We start from the raw sequence: 22,515 nt of genomic DNA on the forward strand, positions 1-22,515 counted from the left end.
CTTGAATGGCACCCATCAATCATGATCTTTACACCTCAGGTTTGAACTCAGAGGTTAGATACAAATGCCAACTAAACTTGGGCAGCTTTTTAATTGACACCACGTGTGGGATTCATACTCTGTAGGTTTAAACAGGCAAAAAGTTAAGATCTTTTCCCCCATCATCCCAGTTGGCTGCAGAGACTGTAGCTGTGGCATGCATAGTCCGTGGTGTGCAGTGCACATCCAGGTTGCAGGATGAAGGAGAAACCACACCAAAGATCAGCACCCATTTGCAATGTTGTTGTAGCCGACCTTACTCTTCTCCTCACTAATATTCATGCTGTGTCACGTGGCAAACCACTATACAAAACTAGCACCAATGTAATTGTGCCTTCTCAAGAAATCTTAACCTTAATTTTATATGTCTAGCATCAGGTCAGTCAAAGTTGCAAGGTAGTTTTTTGATACTTTCCAAAGACAGAATTAATAACCAGACTACTGTCATAAATATATTAAGTAACTTTAATGCTGCTTAGCATGTCATTGTTATATACTTTCATCCCTATACTCCAGTGTAAATGTATTTTATACAATATGAAGTATTTTTAAAAGTATATGGCTCTAGATAAAATGTTCACAAAACAAGTTGCAATGCAAGTAGAGAATTAGAAAAAAAAAAAAAATCAGCCAGAGAACAAAATCTTTGGAGGATAAACATTTCAGAAAACAAGATGTATGAAAACATCCCATTGCAGTAATTCAGGATGACCGAGTGGTTCCAGTAGTCAGAAGGGCTGCCACTCACTGCTATGTCATCCATAAGAACCTGCCCTGGGTCAGCAGGGACTGCAGGGCACTACTGAGGGTGGCTGGTTCTCAGAGATCCTTGTACCTGACAAGTTTGATAAAGTAACCTTCATAGCAGACACCAGTCTTGACTCAAGGAGAATGAGTAGGCCTGGGAATGAAGAAGGTCCTGTCTTCCCTTACACAACCACTGCTGGTCTCTGCAGAATATTCAGGTGCACTGGCAAGATGTGGTGAGCAAGTTGTTTTACGAATGACAGGGAGCCTTTATTCTCCCAGGTTACCAATTTGGCACTATTCACAAGACCAAAAATTATTTAGTAGCATTATAAAAAAAAAAGTTTCACCATCTGCAAAATGGCATGAATGTTAGGGAGCAGAGCGCAGTGCTATTGTTTAGTTTTGTTAAATTAATTTTCTATATAGAATCACAGAATCATTTAGGTTGGAAAAGACCTTTAAGATCACAGAGTCCAAGCGTAAACCTAACACTGCCAAATCCACCATAAACCATGTCCCTAAGCACCACATCTACACGTCTTTTAAACACCTCCAGGGATGGTGACTCAACCACTTCCCCGGGCAGCCTGTTCCAATGCCTGACAACCCTTTCAGTGAAGAAACTTTTCCTAATATCCAATCTAAACCTGCCCTGGCACCACTTGAGGCCATTTCCTCTTGTCCTATCACTTGTTACTTGGGAGAAGAGACCGACACCCACCTCGCTACAGCCTCCTTTCAGGTAGTTGCAGAGAACGATAAGGTCTCCCCTCAGCCTCCTTTTCTCCAGGCTAAACAACCCCAGTTCCCTCAGCCGCTCCTCACAAGACTTGTGCTCTAGACCCTTCACCAGCTTCATTGCCCTTCTCTGGACACGCTCCAGCACCTCAACGTCCTTCTTGTAGTGAGGGGCCCAAAACTGAACACAGTATTCGAGGTGCGGCCTCACCAGTGCCGAGTACAGGGGCACGATCACTTCCCTACTCCTGCTGGCCACACTAGTTCTGATACAGGCCAGGATGCCATTGGCCTTCTACCTGGGCACACTGCCGGCTCATGTTCAGCCGGCTGTCGACCAACACCCCCAGGTCCTTTTCCGACAGGCAGCTTTCCAGCCACTCTTCCCCAAGCCTGTAGCGCTGCATGGGGTGGTTGTGGCCGAAATGCAGGACCCGGCACTTGGCCTTGTTGAACCTCATACAGTTGGCCTCGGCCCATCGACCCAGCCTGTCCAGGTCCCTCTGCAGAGCCTTCCTACCCTCAAGCAGATCAACACTCCCGCCCAACTTGGTGCCATCTGCAAACTTACTGAGGGTGCACTCAATCCCCTCATCCAGATCATTGATAAAGATGTTGAACAAGACCGGCCCCAAAACTGAGCCCTGGGGAACACCGCTCGTGACTGGCCGCCAACTGGATTGAACTCCATTCACCACAACTCTTTGGGCCCAGCCATCCAGACAGCTTTTTACCCAGCGAAGAGTACACCCATCCAAGCCATGAGCAGCCAGCTTCTCTAAGAGAATGCTGTGGGAAACAGTGTCAAAGGCTTTACCAAAGTCTAGGTAGACAACATCCACAGCCTTTCCCTCATCCACTAAGCAGGTCACCTTGTCATAGAAGGAGATCGGGTTAGTCAAGCAGGACCTGCCTTTCATGAACCCATGCTGACCGGGCCTGATCACCTGGTTGTCCTGTACGTGCCGCGTGATGGCACTCAAGATGATCTGCTCCATAACATTCCCTGGCACCAAGGTCAGACTGACAGGCCTGTAGTTCCCCGGATCCTCCTTCCGGCCCTTCTTGTAGATGGGCATCACATTTGTTAACCTCCAGTCATCTGGGACCTCCCCGGTTAGCCAGGACTGCTGATAAATGATGGAAAGTGGCTTGATAAGCACTTCCACCAGCATAATATCGCATGTCATTATACAACAGGGATACTCAATTGAGGCTCAATTAAACTTCATTTGTGCCAAAAGCAAACTCCATAGTGGGTAGACCGCTTTGCATTCCACTGCTTTCAGTAAGATGTTGCATAAGCATCTGTCCAAATAAAAACACCTTTACAACACTGCAGGTTTAGAATGCAACAAATAACACACTGCAAGAATTGAGGTCAGACATTTTTCACCATTTGGTAACATTCCATTCAAATGATATTGACTCACATAATAAGTAACAAATGCAGCACTTGAAGTAACAAAAACAAAGCTGTACTCCAACAAAGTAAAACAGTGCAAATATTCCTGTTAAACAAAAATATACCATGTATATACACACACAACACAAATGCACTGTTTTGTTTTGCAGTATAAATAGATGTGATTAAGCTAAATTCCTAAAACTAATGAACTACTGACTGACAGTCCCAAACAGTTTCCATCTATAAGAATACAGTAAGCTTTAAGGATCAGATGACCGTGGCTGGATATGGCTACAAGAGAGTATCAAAAGATTTCACTGGATGGATATTTAAAATATTTTCTCTGTACATCAAAGTTAATAATATATATACTAACTTGGTATCACAAAGTCAGCTTGGGCTCTGATCATGCAAGGAGCAGCACACAGAAAACCCATGACTCTACAAGGAGCCTCAAGGCTCTACCTGTGTGGAATGCACTGTAAGGCTGCAAAACACTTAAGGCCCAATCCCAGGACTTAACAAGGGGCGAGCTTTTTAGTTGCCTATGCAGTTAACATGTTGGTTTAGTTTCCATTTTCTTCCTCTTCCGATTTAGCACTAGAATTCTGTTATCTGCTAATGACACATCCATTTATCCCTGAACTCTATAATACCATACAATGAGTATGCTTCTAATGAGTACACAATAAAAGTAAAAATTAGAAAGGGAAGAGATGGAAACTTGTTTTCTGTTACGGAAATCCTGATTAGGGGTTATTTGCATTTCAGCACTTTAAAACAGATTTTAAGCAAAATAAGTCTTTTTGGAATTAGATTACAGTAAAACAGACAAGTAGCACTTAATTTGATCTGAAGTGGAACACTCAGGCATTAACACCTCTTCAACTGCTATAGCCTCCATCTTCTTAATGCCAGGGCTGTGCTGCAACCATAACAAACAGCTGTTGCAAAGGCAAAAATCTAGAAGAGGAGCAGGGAAAAAGAGAAGAAAAAAGAAAAAAGTGAGTCACACATTATATTGGTCTACATTTTTTTTCTATTCTAAATGAATACAGGAACACAAATGATTCAAAAGTTACCTCCCCCAGCCGAAATGCTTAAGGTAAAGATAGGTTTGGGATCCTCTGAAGTTTTCTTATGAACCTCTCTGTTATAACCCCACGTTATTGCTCTTAACTTACTTGCTTGCTTCAGAAGACATTTTGAAATAGAATATGAAACAGAATGTCTGCATAAGTTATGGTACAAAGTAATCGTGTGTGTATGTACACCACGTATTTCAGTTTTCTCTTATCTAGACTGACCAAACATTTATCTCAGATTTGTTTCCAAGTGAATGCCTTTACCAGCAAACCACTAAGAAGACATCCCTCGAAACAGCAGAACTCTTTTACTTGCAGAAATACAAAAACAGCTTCAAATCTGGCCTCCTTGATCAGATAACCAGCCATTAGAACAACTTCCTGAGAAACGCCAGGAAGTTGCTATTGCTCAAGAACTGAACTGAATAGATTTGAACTGAAGGCCATGCCACAGCAAACTTGAATATATAATGTAAACCAGAAGGAAGAAATGAGAAACTGAATTGCTGAAAAAAAATTTCTCATATTGTCCAGTGCTAATGATGGATTTTGTCTCTTAGAACATACAAATTCAATCATGTCTTAACAACCTATCCCTTGCTTTCCATACAAGTGTTCATTTGACAATTAAAGTTTTGAATAGATGCTACACTGTAGAACTATCACCCATATAAAACAAACATCTATTTTTAATCACAGTATACAAAAGTAATTTTAAAAGACAGAATGTTAGCAACCTTTTATTTTTTTCCATGTAGATCACAGGACTGTTTTAATGAAGTGTTTCAAAGGATTACAATTTTTTTCTGTATATCCTGACTTTCTAATTATATACTTTTGGAAAAAATGCAGAGGCACTAAAGACTACAGTTATCTGATTCACCATTTCCCAGTATCTCTTAATTAAAAACACTGAGGCAAGTTACAAAAGAGTCTCCTCCTCCCCTATCTTGACAGGGATTTGAGGGGCTTGAAGAACTGAATTCTCCCTTGGAAAAATAGTATGGAAGGGGGAAAGGGTCTTTTGGAGTCCCCAGTATCCTGTTGTCAGGCAAAATGACTGAAGTGACTATATATTCAGTGAGATCTGAACACACTGAACAAAGATTGAAGAGCTGTACTTAAGGGTAGAATTTGAGATACTTGCTTAGTATAAAGCCCTCCCTTAGTTCAGGCACAGCTATGAGACACCACCTCTGTCCTTGTGCTGTATGGCCATACAGGGATCAGATGTGCTTGAGTGTGTTACTGGGAAGTGGGTAATGGCGAGGCACTCTGGACTTCGAGACTGACATGCCCACCTCACCCCTTCAGAGACTGGCTTGCCAAAGCAAAAGGCCTTTCCTTCTTATTCTCCTCTTGCAGAGAGCATGTGAACTTTACACGTTACATTAATCTGTTTTTATCTTCAGATGAACTGAAGGTGTTTACTGTGCAAAATTTATGGTGTATTTAGTTTTAAGGACAACAGATACCCACAGAAGGTTTTAGAAGCTTAATAAATATACACAGTTCCCTGAGGTATGCAAGACCCTCTGGATGGTACAAAAAAGAGCGAGCAGTAGTTTTGGTTCTTTAAGATAAGCCTACTGGCACACCTCTAAGTAGAGGGCACACCTCTAAGTAGAGGGCTGGATGCCCTTCAGGAGTCCAGCCAGGGAGAAAGCTAGAGCCTGGTATATTTTCTGACTCAGCTATGCACACCCACATCACCAGATACAGTGATTCAGTGATGATGCAACTACAGTGAGAAAAATGCAGTCTGAGCTTAGGCTATCAATAAAAGCACTCTAATCCTTGCCATAAGAGACAGCAGGGCCCTTACAGATAACTTCTATGCCTGATGTAGTAAGTACGTATCTGGAGCTTCACAAGGAGCTAGTCCAAGGTTTTTTTTCCCATGGCATATTCAGGACTATCTAAATGGTATAAAAAAAGCAACTGAAAGTTTGAGCACAGGCGTGAAATTCGCACCTGATGCTTTGATGAAGGCTCAGTTGCTACATTTTTCTTCTATTCTAATAACCAACATTGCTTTTACAAAATATCTTGTCTAAAAATTATAAGCTGTAGCGATCATATATTTAAAACACTACAGTGAAGAGTAGCAACTGAGCACCTATCACGTTAGCATCAGCTTATTTCAATATTTTTTGCATGTCACTGTTAGACACTATTTGCTGCTCTCAAAGACAATCCTTTCCCTCAGAGCTCCTCTTTCTACTCCAGCTTGCGGTTAAGTTCCCAAGTTGAATGGTTGGCTACAAGGGCTTACAACAGGCTTCTGTTCCCCAGATACAAATATATGAAATACATACCGAGGCTGCTATGCTTATGTTATATTCATGATCAGCTAGAATCTTCTCTTGTGTGGTGGAATTGAATTTGCGGGGAAAGTGATGCAGAGATGTAGTGGCTGCTTGCAGTAGAAAAGCTCCAAAATAAAAGACAAAAGTAACCCCATGGAAAAGAAAATCCTGAAAAGCAAATAACAGAATCAGTCTGGGCTGCAACACATATCTAATTCTTCTAGTCTCAGTACAAATGAAACCCAACATTGAAACATGAAACGAGCACTGATAACAATAAATTTAGATAAGCAGTGTTAAATCCATCCGGGAGCTTAACCTGGACATGTTTTCACAGCTGCTCGCAATTATAAGCAACTCACTAACATAATTAGTGATAAAGGGCAACTCTCCCTCTCCCCAAACCCTATATTCTTTCAAATTAAGAGGCATGTGCTCATCTATATGTACATATGTTGACCTTTTAGATCACTTTAAAGCTATTAGAGCTTACAGAACTCTCCCTTCATACAGCTTAGATAAAAAAGAAGGGACATACAGGCCAACTTTATCACAATTTAAGCAGTACAATACAAGCTTGCAGTCCCCCAAATCCCTTCTCAGCTATAACCTAAGCTCCAGAAGTCCCCCCTCCATGCTTAAATTTTGCTTCTGTAAATGCCCAGAAACACCTCAGCCTTGACACAGCTTAAGTTTACTTCCTGATACAATCAGAATCCAAGAACTGAGGCATTTCCTCAACTCTCTCTGACTTGGCTCTACCCAAAATACAGTAATTTGGAAGTACTTCATGATACTGTGGAATAAAATGCCTGAGACTTGAGAGGACCGGAGTTAGGATTTACTTTAAATATGCTTCTCTCCTGGCTTTCTCTAGGCGATTCCTTCCTCTGTGGTGAATGCTAGCTGAACACAAGGTTTAAACATCTAACTCTCATTTCTGGATTCTATTACTGGAGCACATGGAAAAGCAGCTCTGGTGCCTAAATCTCTTTGTGGGTTGTATTTCAGAGTCCGGTGTTCCACGCAACAAGATCCAAGACATGTTCCAGTACAGTTCTAAAATGTCTAAAATATTCTTCCAACATCTCCTCTGTTGTTGAGTCTGCAAAGCTGACACTTGCACTGCACTCAGTTCCTGAGTCCATACAGCATATAGTTTGTACCTATACCTATGCAGGTCTGGAAAAGCCATAGACACAATTTGTAAAATTATACACAAGTATATGTACATTTTATGATATTCACGTTATACAGTCTATCTCCATGAATTCTTTATGCACTTTTAATTCACTTGAGTGCAATGGACTATCAGTATGCCAACAGTGAGAACCCAGGGTACACCATGTGTGAGTCCATCACAACAGCAGACAGCATTCATATGCACATGGTGTGTGCAACATCCTTACCTACTGACTGATATCAAAGTGAGAATGTGCTGCATTTCCCTGCTTAGTTTCTTCATAGATGTGAGATTTTCCTTTAATTGAAAGAATTTTCTTTTCAAACTCATCAGTTGTTCCATATTTGACAGCAGCTAAAGCTACTTAAATCACACCCTAGTCAGTTTTGGTAAGTTACGATATAAGCTGCTACTACAGTTTCCCATTCCACTTAGATCAGGAAATAATTTTCTCTTAATTAAGAATCATTTGATCATTTGAGGTTAGGTCATAGAGTGTACTGCTTTTCTTAATGACTGCTAATTACTTGGAATCCAAGTTTTGGCAAAACAGCTGCAGTAATTCCCAACTTCTGGTTTTCCATCCTGGCTGGGTTGTTGGGATTTTTTTCCATTTTTTAAAAACAATTACTTCCTCTTGGAACATCACCAGTAGGCCCCACTGACATCAACAGAACTGAGAAGATAAGGGAGCAGAGGGTGGCTTCCTGACCTAGCTGGATAGCCTTTATGTGCTAGGCCAGATCTCAAGCTTTGGGCATAAGACACATTCCCTCAGTCTCCAGCTCTGCTGTAACATCTGTACCTCATAGAAGAAAATAGTAGGGATCTACTCCAGCAAGAGAGTGCTCAAACATTGGAGAAGCTGCAGTGCTCTGCTGCAGCTGGGGGAGGCACTTCTCCCCACCAGACACTGTTGTGGCTCCCCCCTGCTCGCTCGAGCTGGCAGACAGACATGCACATCTTTCATGCTACCACCTACGCGCACCATGTCAGACTGCATGCAGGTGTGTGTTCACTGTGTGACAAATACTGGACCCCATATCACAGCCTGACATACCCATTTCATAGCACAGGATTCCAGCAACTTGAAAGGTCTGTGTAAACCCATGGGTAATTAAGGACATCCATTATTCTTGGGCTGCTAAATACCTAGTGTGCAACCATGTCAGTGTTACCAGCTGTACACTTTTGGCACCACTGCTCATGAAAGCGCACAAATAGCTCCATGAGGAAGACAGTGCTGACTGCGTACAGGAGAGGTATTTTCAGAAGACAAACTCTTTCATTTCCTTCATTCTCCTGCCAAACCCTCTAATTTCCTTCTCCTGGCAGCAATTACAGTGAAGCTATGTAGCATCAGTAAGGTTTCACATTCGTATGGTTATGGTTTCTGTGACCAAAAAACCCAAGATCTTATGAGGGAGGGTTTTTTGTTTTTTAGTAATTGTTAGCATGGTGCCTAATTCTCCCTTGCCTCCACACTTGTATAACCATTGAAACTTCATACAAAGCATATGTAAAACACTACCAGATCTGCATGATACGTTAGTTCACTTCTAATTTTGTAAATGAGTGTGTTGTGAGTCAGGCCGTAAAGGACAGTATTTGTCATACCATCTGGTTTAATACAGTGAGGTACAGTGATGTACCTCCATAAGGTCCATATTTTCCCCCATCTTTTCACTGTGTAGCATCTTATTTTTTAAGTATCTGTATTAGTATCAATGGAGCTACTTATGACGTAAGGTATTACTAAATGCAGGGCTGTGAGAATCCCATGCTATTTTGCAAACTTAGATTTAAACTCCTGGAGTCTTAAACCACATTTGTTCATGAATCTCTACATGAAGCTATAATACTCCAGTATAACTAAGCCATGACTCTTCCCATTTTTGACCTAATCTAATGACCTGTAGCTTCTGAGTTCTATTGTAAATTTAATTTATGAAATAGCAAAAACCATGTATTTTTCTAAATACATGCCAACCTAAAACAAACAGGTACACCTTTTTATTTATAGTAATAAAAATAGTTTTAGTGTTTCTAGTAATTATTTATTTGCAACAGAAGGTAAAAAATACTTGTGAAGTGCTGCTAAAGAGTTTAGTGCCAACAAGTTACAGAACATTTGGGTACCTGAAAAAATAGCGGTCAAATGATCTATCTACTGTTATTTTTGTTGACAGCTGTAAGGGACTGGATTTCAGCTACCATGTTAGAGATAAAACTATTCACTCTGCATTTACTTAAGATGTTGACTTAGTTATGACAGCTTTTTAGATTACGTTTCAGAGTCCCACAGATGCATATGTCAGCAACTTCCTGACATAGGAAGTTTTTCAGTAGTTTATCATATACAATGGGAAAAAAATTAACATTACAACAAATCACTGCCAGCATCAAGTAGCCAATGTGTAAGACACACTTACACAATTGTTATAAGATGAACATTTGTATAGCATTTTCAATCTATAAAAGGCTATGCTGTCACCCAGCAACTCTTAAATAGATGCATGATTGTAAATTGGCAAACAGTTTCAATGAAACCCAGGACACTATTAATTTACTTAAGTTATGCACATGCTCAGGGGCTTTGTTGCATCATAACTTGTGAGGATGTCACAGCATAAATCCCTGTAAAGGTCTCTGTAATTGTAACTCATTATTAGCCTAATTACTGCCTGTATTGTGCTGGAAAGCTGACACTGTATGTATGTGTATTCACTATCAAAGTGCTAAAGTTTGTTTTAATAGAATCCAGTCTGTTACCACTGATGGGCTTTGAAGTTATCAGTTAGAGCCTCAAACTCATGAAGCTCTATGATTTGCTTTAAAGACCTTTCGTTTTAAGGGACTGTCTGTGAATAACTTGAACAGATAAGTAACCACAGATGTCGATACTGAAGCACGCAATTCCAGCTATAATCAAGAAAAGTGTCAACAGGAAAACTAAGCTGCATAGGAGGAAGGTGAAGGTGATCAGCAGTTACAAACAGCCATACTTTAATATTTTAGAAGTTCTGGACTTTTGGAAGATTTTTTTTTGAAATTCCCATTCTGATCAGTTTTGCCACCTCTTATTATTCACTTCCAGTAATATAAGAGAGATTGATACCATCTCATGCTCAACTACTTGAGCGCTAAAAACTCAAAATAAAAACCAGTTAATGACAACAAAGGAGTACATAAATTAGCAGTCAATAACCTGAGGTATCCATGTGGTTGGTAAAAACTGGAGCCAACAGCTTCCCTTTTTTAATAGGAAGGTACAGTCTGTGAGTACTACTGGCACAAGCCATAACAATCCATTACAGCAAGAATCAAGTCTTATCTTCACAATGAAGAAAAGCTGAGCAGAGTATAATGATATCTGTAGTCTCACCAGGCTTCCTCTAAGAAAGATAAACGTTAAGTCTCCTAAAAAGATGTTAAGCTATATCATACTGCAGGTTATGCTGTCTTTGACTATCTAAGGTCTAACAGCCACTCACCAATGCTGCCCTAGCTTTAAGGAATTGACCCAGAAGTCAGCAGAAGACTTTCTTAGGAACTGGAAGAAACTTCCTGGGTGCTTTAGTCCAGTCCATGCTATCTCAGACAACCACATCACAAAATGCGTTCACAAAATGTGTCACTTCCTTTACAATATTAGATATATCTTTCTACACTTTATTATTCACAGGGTGTTACCACCACTTCTCCAATAGTCACAAAATATTTGCCGATTTCCAGTCCACAATTATTTCTGGCCATTTAAACCAATTTGATATCATGCCTTGTTAAACTAGTCCTCTTCCTGCTGCTTATGCGTTTTACGTGCTCATGGAGGACAAGTATACTCCTTCAATCAGTTTCAAAAGCTGGGCTCTTTCAGCCTCCATCATAAAACAGGTCCTGTATTTCCTCCGTCATCCTTGTAGCCCTACTCTTTCTTTTTCCAGTTTTGAATTCCTCTATTTTGAAAAACTTTCCGCTAAAACAGAAGGCCAGGCATTAAGACTTAGGATCAGTACTTCTCATGAAGTGATTTTCAGTCTATAAAACAAAGGGAATCCTTAAATAAAGAAAAAAATCTTACCGTCTGGTTCCAGTTGACAGCAATTCTATTTGCATAACCGAAGAGGAACACACACAGGAACACAATGGACAGGAACCACGCAGTCACCGCTACAAACATTACCCATCCCTGCAGCAGCGGCAGTGGAATTCGGGTAGAAGCTACCAAAATCCAGACTATCGTTCCAAACAGCTGCAAGGAAAGGAATACAGATGATGAACTGAGAGATAACTTTTATTCAGTCCTTTCTGCCCAAGAACTAATATTACACATCAACACGTCCTCAGACTACTTTTAGGAACCAAGAGGAAACACTTCAAAAGTACTCAGAGAGCCCAAGTGTCGTTCTCAGAAATGATAGGCACTAAGTGGCGGTAAGACGAAGCCACTCTGAAATTCTTAAAAGCTCTTAAAATAGTCTTGAAAATGGGATTTACAAACCCAGGTGACTTGTGTGCTGCTGCTGAAAATTTTACCCTTACTCTCATTTTGAGGGAAATATAAGAATTGTGAGATGATGATTCGCACCTATACAAATCTCTCTATATATACTAAAGTTAGCATGACAAGGATGTACATCAGATTTGGATTCAATCTCATAGCGTTTAGTTTTGTAGTCCTAATCAGATGAGATACAGAAAAGACATGAAACTGCATCCTCTTTTTCAATGCATTTGTAATAAAATGCTGAAAGAGAACACATTAAGCAATAAAGTGAAAGAGAAAGCTAGAATACAGAATAAGGCGAGTTGTAAATTATGTTGTAATGACTAGAAAAACATAGAGCTTTCCAGAATTATCATAACTCAGGGAAGAATTCAGCACCACCAATTTTCTTTTCAGCATACTGCTCGCAGCGAATGAGTGGTGGGGATGCTGTGCTATGATGGACTGATGGAGAATTTATGCACTCTAAGGCTTGCCTGGTTTAATCAACTCTTGGCCTAACAAACGGTACTATCTCTCCCTGCAAATCCTGCCTCTTTATAAAAAAGGATAACTGGAGAAAATGGTAATTGCCATCTCAAGTACATTCATTTATTACAGAAAGCTGTACACAGAATCTTGTATTACAGAAAGCTACACAGCACAACCTGCTGTGTAGTGACAGCTACAATCAATTTCCAAGCAAGTTACTACTTTCCTGTTTAAATCCTAGAGATTTACAACTACAAAGTCAGAGGCTACATTTTCAGATTCAGAGAACTTTCTTTTGAATCAAGGTTGGATGAGAGATACCTTTCAAAACACGCCTGCTATAAAATTAGTTGGTTCCTCTCTCGTGTTACATTGCAGCAGCATATATGTAAAGATGCATTGCTAGTCTCAGTTCAAAACTCCCAAGGGTTTATGTATTAGCCTTCAAGTTGTTCTCTAGGGTTCCTTTTTTAGCTGCTGTGAAGAACCAAACTTTCTCTAGTTTCACGAGACTGCAGGTGCAAGTCTGTTGCAACTCAGAGACCAGATACCGATGGGCAGTGAGGAAGCAGAAAGAATAGCAGAAAGTGTCTGTTAAACAAAAAGCAGAGACACGTGAAATGTTTTCAGTACTTTGAATGTGCAACCTTGTAGGCTTCTTTAAAAATAAATTTAGAAATTTACTGTAGAGACTGCTAATTTGAGCGCCTACTGTCATGCCATTTCCCTCATACTACACCCGTCCACTTCAGCTCGGCTGTCAGATGTATAATAGGTTGGCCAACCTAATTAACCTTTTGTCCCTACTGACTCAGGGCCTGATTTAATGCCTGGACTTGTGCTCTGAGCTCTTTGCTTGGGCGCATGCAGTTTTACACCTTGCAGGGTGGGATCCATCTCACAGACTGGGACCCAAGCAGTATTCAGCTCTGACCCCAAGAAAAAAAATATTAATAAAATCAGATGAGTTCTGCCAAGGTTTTGTTTTGTTTTGTTTTCTCCTACTAATTAGCGCCACAGTTCTGCAGAGACTCATACTCAGCTCAAAGGTTCTCAGCCCTACGTACACCAGTAAGGTTCTTACACGCACATGAAATTAAACATACTTGTAGGAGTCTGCATAGGACCCGTAACACACGCACACAGGCAAAAAACAGTGTAACTCTTCATGGTGGATTTTTGGGCCTGGGATTCTGTGTGGCTCTTCCCACCTCTACGGGCCTCCCGGTGCCGCCCGGCCAGGGCGGGGGGGGGAAGCGCCGCGCCGCCGCCACCGCCCGGCCCGAGGTGAGCAAACACGCCGGGGCAGGCCGGAGGGCGCGGGGACGGCACCCACTGCCCTTCCCGGCATAACTCCGCGTCCCAGACACCGGCCCGGGGCCGGAGCGGGGCAGCCCGGAGGCTCCCTCCTGCCGCAGACTCGGCCGCCCGCACCTTTCCTACTCACAAAATGGCAGGTGAGGAGCGCGGGCGACGCGGGGCTACTGCTCGGCCGTCCTCGGGCGGAGGCACGTCCCCCCCGGCTCCGGGCACCACCGCCTACGCGGGAAGGAGACAGGCGCCGGGCAGCGGTCAGCAGGCGGTGGGGCGCGGAGCCGTGGCGGGGCGCTGAGGGGAAGGAAAAGCGCGGGAAGGCCGGTGGCCACCCGTCCCCCCCCCGCACTCACGATCTCCAGGAAGATGACGGCTCCCGAGTAGGTCCGCAGGATCTCCAGGCCGGAGGGCAAAGTGACCTGGGGGGGCGGGAAGTAGGCAGCGGGGTTGGGAGGCGGCGGCATGGACGAGGCTCCCCTGGGCAACATGTTGCTGTGGCGGCGGCTGCTGCTGCCGAGCGTGGCGGGGACAGCCGAGCCGCAGCCAGGTGGGCGAGGGAGGAGGAGGCGAAGAAGGGAGCAGGTGCGGGCGAGCCTGTGCGCACCGCCCCGGCCGCCTCCCTCCTGCCCGCCCCAGGGCTGGGCCCGCCCTGCAGCCTCGCCTCGCCTCGCCTCGCCTCGCCCGGGCCTGGGCGGACGTCCCCGGGGTGCCGGGGACCGGACCTGCCCCGCTTCACCACGCCCGGCCGGGCCCCCGGGCCGCCCTGGACGGAGGCCGCGGCGGTGAGGGCGGGCAGGGGCAGTTTCTCCCGGCCGAGCGCTGTGCTCGCTGGTGGTGGGGGCTGGAGGGCGCTGCGCCCCGGCCCGGGCCTCCTGGCTCCCCCGAGGAGCCGTGCCGTGTCCGGCCGGTGGCTTTCGGCTTCCCCGGGAGCGCTGTGAGTGTTCGCGCTGGAGTGCAGAGCTCCTCATTCACAAGTCCTGAGTCAGGTCCAGCAGGCTTAAGGCGTTATTTCCTAATGTCAGTTTGCAAAAGGTAGTTATTTACCTTCTGGTTACAGATATTTCAGGCTTCAAAAGTATGAGGTTGCACCTTTATGTTTTTCTTAAGACGCCAATTAGGTTGCCTATTCAAAATACTGAAAGCGTTTCACGTGTACCTGCTTTTCGTTCAGTCTGACTCAACTGTGTGCAACTACTTGAAAGTAATAGAAAATGTTTGTTTGATGTCAAAGTTTTGGGTAGGTGAGGGTCTAGAAAGGTACATGTTCATCAGACCACTTATAATGCATTTTCTCATGCTTCTTAGTATAAATATCTTCCCTAGATGAAGGGTGTGGCATTATCCAGCAGTTTTGTCGTTTCTCCCTCTGTGGCTTAGGATGGGGTGTCCTGTCGCTGGGATAACTAAGCGCTGTTTCAGCCACTGTTATCCCATGCAGTGTTTCTGGGTGTTTATCCTCAACATATACAGCTGCAATTTTAAATACAACGTTTTAAGAAGGTTTCATACAAGTGTATGCATCTGCTCCGGAGGTTGAACCAGCTAGGGTGTTAACACTGTATTCCTTTATTTTTAGATGTGTGATGTTTCTCAGTTGTGCTTTTGTGATGACACGAAATGGCTCAGCCTGAAATGCCTGTCTTCCCCACCCCAATCCAAGCTCTAGGTGGGGAGCAGTCGGCTCCCCGACTCTTATATGCTTCCAGCATACCTAGTACATAAATACATTTGGGACACTTCTAAAATGCAGCAATAGCCGCTTAGCTTTGAAATCATGGCTGCCAAAGGAGGAAGAAGCAACAGTTTGTATTCTTGTGCTCTCTCCTCATCCCTACGCCCCTTGTAGCTGGATGCCTCTTGCACTCTTTAAGAAGTGGGAGATGTGGGATTGAATCCCTATTAGTCTAAAGAAGGCACTGAGCCCAGCCTCTTCTCTTTTCTGAGTGCTTTACCCCATCGGTTATCAGATAGGAAGATGGATACCTCTTATTCCTCCTCTAGACCTATTTTAAACATGAACCTTGTGTCCCATCCATTTATCTTCAGGGAAGGGCTCCAGGCTCTGGAGGTGCATGCTTACAGGTCCTGACTTAAGTGTGTTTTGGAAGGGAATGGGATTCAGACTTGTGCCTAAGTGATTAGGTGTAAGCGGTTCTTGCATTCTGAAGACCGTGTGTCCAATTAACTTCACAGCCTGGTCCTAAATCTGTTGAGACTGCCCTGCAGAGGGAGAAATCTGAGTGGGTGGAAAACTGCGTTGATCAGTTTATGATTCGGAACAAGAAATGTGATTATCCTTATCTTACACAGAGGAAGTACAAATAACACTTGGTCATAAACATTTCCAGTTTTATTATCTAGCCACGCAATTAATCTGTGTGAACTCCAGCGGCAGTGGATTTTATTGATGATTACATATCATGTGCAGTCATTTTTTCTTCCTTGTAAATACCATTCATTTTAACCTGTACATTCCTCTTAACACTGATTTTCTTGAATTTTAGGAGGTTTTCACAGTAAAGTCTTAAGTTTCACTGCTAGATGTACATATGCACAAAATAAAGTAGATTTACAGCAATACTTTTTCGTAATTCCTAATCATTTAAATGAAAGTAGCTGTTTAAATTATTTTTACTGGTAGGATTCGCTTCAATGCCATGTGGGATTCTTCAAATACTGATTCATATACTGTTTGAATCTTTAAAAATCTAGATTCTTTAAGAGATTAGTATCAGGATTGCATTTGTAAGTTTCCATGGCAAAAGAATATGTTTGTGTTGGACTGCTTTTTAATAGCATTTTTATGTAAATAATTGCATCTTGGCATGTTACAGGGTAAATTAATGATGCTGCTCCAAGTCCACCAGAGTCAACAAGTAGAGAGAAGTATATTGATTCACTGTACATAGAAAGGTCTGTCTATACAACTAAAAGGACTAAAAACTTCTCTTAAATAACTTATAGAAAGTTCAAACTTTTCCCCCTTCGTGTTCTTATGCTTATGGCAGCCTAACATAAAGTTGGCATTGTCACAGAACTGCAAAAACAGTTGCTATCATTTTTAGATGATAAAAATAATTGATGATTTAAATTCCAAGTATAGTGATGTAGTATATGCATATCTTTAATATATATTGAAATGAAAATATCTGGTTCTGAATGTTGTAATTCTCCCCTTCCCCCAAGTGACCAAACATTAGAAAAATGCATTAAATTATGAAAATCTGTAGTCAGCTATTAACCATCACATATAAGCTCAAGGGATTAGAAGAGATAAATCAATATTTTGAAAAATATAGACATACATTGTGCTGGATATGAAAATTATGTATACAGCGGTCCTGTGTAGCAAAATTCAGACTACCTTTTGTGATGTATGGCATCATACTTCTGGAAGAGCTGAATATTTTTAAGGATACTAGAGTAATAGGTGAAAGTAATGTCAATATAAGAATTCGTGGTCCTTAACACCTTATCTGAGTGCATTATCAGAAGCCCCTCTGGAAGCAGATGTAACTCTGCTAATCTCATGCCTCGTATTGCAGTGTGCACAAGTGTGGTCTGCCAGAATGGCCAAAGTGATGGAAAGTTTAAAAACAATAAATGACAGTAACCTTATTCTCTACCTATGTGGCTCTGTTTACCCACAGGCAGATCTGCACAAACAGATCTCCCTAAGCCAGAGCAGAGCTGAGCAAGTTTTTTCTGATAGTATCAGGATCTGCTTCTTTCTTCCAGTTACTTTTTTGATCTGGGGGAAGTTGCCCCCAAAAGCCCTCTGTGTTTCTTTCAGACTTGCAAAACTGCTCTTAAGAAAGAACACAGACTCTCTTAATCCCATAGTTAGTTATATATCAAAAATAGAAAGCCTGAAATTGATTGTGTAAAACGACTGTTTTGTTTATGGATGAACTAATTTAACATGCTCCCGGAAACCGCATGCAGGATTCTGTTCTCATACTGGTGTAAACTCAGGAGCCATTCCCCTTTAGCCAGTGAAATTAAATAGGCATAAAACTGGTTTGCATAAGATGAATGATAAGGAAACCCTTTAGCGTCATTTGTATAGTGTATTTATTCAGTGGTAACAGAACTTCAGTGTCATGGTTGGACCAGTGCATATTATGAATTAGTGTGCAAATACCACCACATTGTTGAGGTTTCTTGGGAGGCAACGTGACAGTTTTTGTTTTAACAGGCAGGGCCAGGCTTTTGATGGCATGCTACTCCTTTTTGCATCAGCAAACTAAGGGGAAAAATAAGTGTTGAAATCACTCGCTTGATCCAGTTAAACTGAGCTTGGGATGCCTGCCGGAAAGAGGAGATGAAGATAAATGCGCCACCTGTTTGGTCTACCAGTCCCAGGGATGGCTGGTTACCAAATCAGTGCCCAGAGTAGCTTAAAGTGGTCTCAGAGCTGCTCTAAGGAGTGATTTCTGGCTAGCACGTAAGGCTGCGGTGGTACTCTGGATACGGCCTCTTCCCACAGAAGTGTCTTCTGTGCCCAGAGCTGTGAGAGGAAAGGCGTTGACCTGGCTACTTTGGCTTTCCATGATCCCAGGATGCCTTTTAAAGCGGGAAATCCTTAGCTGGCTGGTTGAGGGAGTTTGAGGGTCCTTTCACACAGGCACCACACAGCCGTGAGGCTGGCATCGAGCCAGAGACCCTCCTTGGTGGAGTAGGCTGGTGTTACTGAGACCAGAATGAGGTCTCTGACCTGTTCCAGTAACATCGATTCCATGTTCCTAAGGTTGCCAACACTTAATTTGTTTGACTTGGTGGCACTGCAGTTCTCTAGCAGTACAGTATAACGTGCAGTCAAAGGGCCAATTCTCCTTTCATTTACACTGAGAAATTCCTCTTAGACACAAAACCTTGTCATAGCAGAGAGGAGGATCCTGAACTCATGTGGTGCAGGAGCCTGGGTGGGTAGGGAGGGTCATGACAGAGCAGAGCAAAGTTACCAAGTAGGAAAATGTTGCAAGGAGTCAGTGTGCTGCTCTTGGCATAGGTGAGCCAGCAGGGAAAATGGGTTTCATGGATCGTCCCCAGCAGGGAATATGAAAGTCTCAGAAGTACAGACTGGAGCATAACATTCTTGTAGATGAGGGATGAGTAAGTGGCACTGGTTGTTTAAGACAGAATTGCCCAGGGAAACCGGTAGATGGACTGCACAGCAGCAATACTTACTGCTTTTTCTGCCCTGTCCCCCTCCTGCTCCATGGGGTAAAAGAGGAACAGTTCAGCTGGTTGCAGAGGAACCCGAATTCAGCAGCACGGGTGGAAGGACATGCTGTCTAAGTGCTGCCAGTGCATGATGCAGCACAGCGCCGTGCCATTAGGGCTGCTGGTAGCATGGGTCTCTTCTCACTTTGTCATCAGTCAGGGCTTGACGTACTAATCTTTAATCATAACGCGTTGGCCTCCGATGTTATCTCTCGCTGGTCAGGAGTATGTATCTAGTGTTTTGATGAACTATCAGTGCTGACAGGGAGTCACTATTTTTCCTCAGTTGCAGTTTGTTTGCTTTTTGGGGACTGTTTGTTTTATTGAGCGAATTCCTAGCTAAAAATCCAATAGAAGGCAAAGGATAATTAAGCAAAAGACAACGGTGGCTTCATTTTGTGATGAATGAATTCAGGAAGGAGAAGCAGGGAGACATATTAAAATACGCTTGTATAAAAAAGCTCTGTAATGTTTTAAAATAGCATAAAAACACTGCTGAAAAAGGAGTGAGCCTATAGATTTCAAAGCACTCTGAGTTTATTCAGTTGTAAATAAAAAGGATTTATCTTAGTGTTAGAATGTATACACATAATTAGGCCTTATCTGATGACTATTAGTAGGATGGTAAAGAGCTATTTGAATGTAAGTACGGGCATCATTAAGTGAATCATGAGTAACCTCTGTATTTGTAGTTAGTTTCAGTTTGCTTAAAATAGCAGGGTCTTATTCTACTGGCATCGTTGCTACTTAAAGTAACTACCGGAGTTATAAGGCTGACAGGGAGCTCTTCAACAACCGAATCACTGGCAGACCTGTAATCCTTTTACTGACTGTGCTTCATCTCAAAACTGTCTTTGACCCCAGCCTCTGAGAATCCTATGCCTCTGGTGTTTACGAACTTTCTCGTGGTAGTTCAAGCTGCACATAAGCCAGTGTAACTGAGCTGCTGCCAAATGAAGTGATCCTGTCCCCCCAGCCGTGGTTTCCCTCTGCCTCCTTTGCATCAGAGCTAGTGAAAGTGAGGGTGCAGAGTAGGTCGGACCAAGGCAAAACTCTTCCTTTTTTCTCTTTGATTGATTAGGCTTGTGCTGAAATTAATTAATTTTCAGTACTAACATCAGTTTAAAATAAACACAAAACTTATGAGTCAGATAAACTGCCGTGTTCTATCTTCTTTATGGAATGTACAGTACATGGACTTTGTTTCTCTTTTAAGATCATAGATGGAAAACCATTGCTATGATTTTTCTTTTAGATAAGAAATGCTGATGCAGCCTCTAGAAGCCTTCACATGGTCTGAGCCATGCTTCTGCACCTCTAGACACTGTGTGCTCCTATGCCCATATTAAGTAAAGGGAAAAATCAGATCATCACAGTGATCTATTTATACTGAAAGAATATTGATTTCATTACGAAATTCAAATTGTTCATAAAGAGGTGTTTGAATGTTCTTATGTATAGGTGATTGTAGAGAAATTAGTATCTGGAATGTATTTTATTGAGTCAAGTTTACAGTGTTTCACATCCTGGCAGGCTCCAAAGGTCTCTGTAATAGAGATGAATGGGTCACAATATATCAGCATTTGTCTCATTTTTTGTTACTTAGAGTAAGCACAAATACTTGTTCTGTAACCTTGAACTTCAGATTATGAGCTTGCATGTCCTCTGCAATGGTAAACTCCCATAGGGCACTCAGGTGTTTGCAGGAGCTGGCTGCCCCTTACAGAACATGAACCCTATTTCTAATGCACAATTTTCTGATGTCAGATTGAGAAATGCTGCCTGCTGATGTACTTACATCCTCTGAAAACCAGCCCTGACACTGATGGCAAGTTCCAAATAGTAACTGTTTCTGATCCACCAAGTGCTGAAGCAGCATCAGAAGTTAGTATAACACGTGAGAACAGTATCTTTATTTCAAAAGACCATGAGTTTGGGAAAATCTGTGGTTACTTCCATCTGCATAAGGATTTCCCATTCTGGGGAAGAGGCTGGAGGACTCTCAGCTGCAAATGCAATGAACTGACAACTATTTATAAAGAGGAAATTACTGTGAATATATTTCTTCAGGCCTATCTCAACTACTCAATTCCTACTGAACCCACCCAGCCTCAGGTTCTTTCACAATGTTTTGGTAAGTTTAAGCATTTGATCAAGTAGGTTTTGATTCATAGGAAAGCAAACAGGTTTGAGGTTTTTTTCCTTTCCTTCATAAATCCTAAACCAGTTAAACTGCATTCCTGTTAACCTGGCATCCTTCGTGAAGAAATAAGTATTACACACAGTATGTATGCAATTTCTGGATAGAAAACAATCTGTGGTTCTACTAGCATCCTTTAACTTATGAATCATTAAGGAAGGTGAAATGGTTCGTGCTTGTCCTCACACTGAGGACAAGGACTCTGCTAATATGTGGTTTAGACTATGAAAAATAAGTTAAAGACCAACTATCTCACTTTCCCTTTATGATTTTCAATGTGATAACCACAGAATTTACTCACACAGATAATGTTAATGAATATTTTAATTCACTCACAGCTGCTAATAGTTTCTTGTGTTCATTAGTGTCTTTGTGTTTTGTTTCTTGACATCTTTCCACTTCTTGTACATGCTGCTCTTATGTAGCAAGTGTTTTCATCCTCTACAGTAGATAACTCCTCACAGTGGACTTGCACATTGTTCTCAGAGATGCTGGATGAGGGGAGGGAAAGGGACAATGAATTAGCTACCAGGAAAATTTTGTAATTTATTTACAAGGCAGTAATTAAAAAAATAAAACCAAACGAACTTAAAACAGCAGCCTCCGTGCACCTTTAAACAAAATTATTCTTCTACCCTGCAATCTGATTTGGGATGGGACCTTATGTTCACATATCCTTCTGAGTGTTTACAGTGTGTAGCAGTGTATTTCAAATACTTGCTTTGCCATTTTCTGCCTACCGGTCATTTTGTGGAGCTATTTAAGTAGCTTAAATTTTAATCCACAGGTATTTGGAAGAAGGATGAATCAGTGGTCAAAAAACACAACTCATTAATTTTACATAATAGCAAAAGAATAAACAGGTCAGTATTCTGTGCATTATTTTACTAATAGGATCATCTAATTGCTGTGTAGTTAGTGTTTATACGGTACTTTGAAGATGTAATTTGTTGTACATGACTAATGTTGTGTTCATACACTTCTACATCTAGCTATACTCAGAAAGAAGCAATTAAGTTTGCATGAAGTCCTTTTGGGTTCCTGGTGCACAGTGGAAGAAACCAGGGTGGGATTCAGCTGACCAAGTGCTTATGTGTATCTCTGAGCTACCTGGCTAGAACCCCCACTACAAACAGGAGAGAAATAGCCACATTTAAGGAACAATTTGTTTTGTACTAAAATAGGTATCTGAAAATAGATCATATGAATCATTTCTGTCTGCTTCTCGACTGTAAAGGAAGTTTATGGTGGCTGGGCCTGATGTGGACATCTGCCTTGCAGATGA

The 22,515-nt window shown here is 42.1% G+C and overlaps 1 protein-coding gene across 1 annotated transcript; it reads right to left on the reverse strand.

Moving 5' to 3' along the window:
* Positions 1-486: 486 nt before the first annotated feature.
* On the reverse strand, positions 487-14,382 carry MAL2 (mal, T cell differentiation protein 2). The gene is made up of 4 exons (XM_076329192.1): positions 14,158-14,382; positions 11,594-11,764; positions 6,339-6,497; positions 487-3,898 (listed from the first exon to the last, which is right to left on the reverse strand). Exons 1-4 carry the CDS (start codon positions 14,290-14,292, stop codon positions 3,827-3,829), a joined length of 537 nt encoding a protein of 178 aa, XP_076185307.1. The 5' UTR covers positions 14,293-14,382; the 3' UTR covers positions 487-3,826.
* Between the last annotated feature and the right edge of the window lie 8,133 nt (positions 14,383-22,515).

The sequence above is a fragment of the Aptenodytes patagonicus genome, chromosome 2, assembly GCF_965638725.1.
Source record: "Aptenodytes patagonicus chromosome 2, bAptPat1.pri.cur, whole genome shotgun sequence".
NCBI classification, from domain to species: Eukaryota; Metazoa; Chordata; class Aves; order Sphenisciformes; family Spheniscidae; genus Aptenodytes; species Aptenodytes patagonicus.

What these genes read in the sequence shown, in the direction of transcription:
- MAL2 (XM_076329192.1), bottom strand. Translation starts at nt 14,292, where the DNA reads ATGTTGCCCAGGGGAGCCTCGTCCATGCCGCCGCCTCCCAACCCCGCT. An exon ending in CTGTCAACTGGAACCAGACG is followed by an intron (nt 6,498 to 11,593) that starts GTAAGATTTTTT and finishes TTTGCTTTTCAG; the next exon opens with GATTTTCTTTTCCATGGGGT. An exon ending in ACATAAGCATAGCAGCCTCG is followed by an intron (nt 3,899 to 6,338) that starts GTATGTATTTCA and finishes CTCCTCTTCTAG; the next exon opens with ATTTTTGCCTTTGCAACAGC.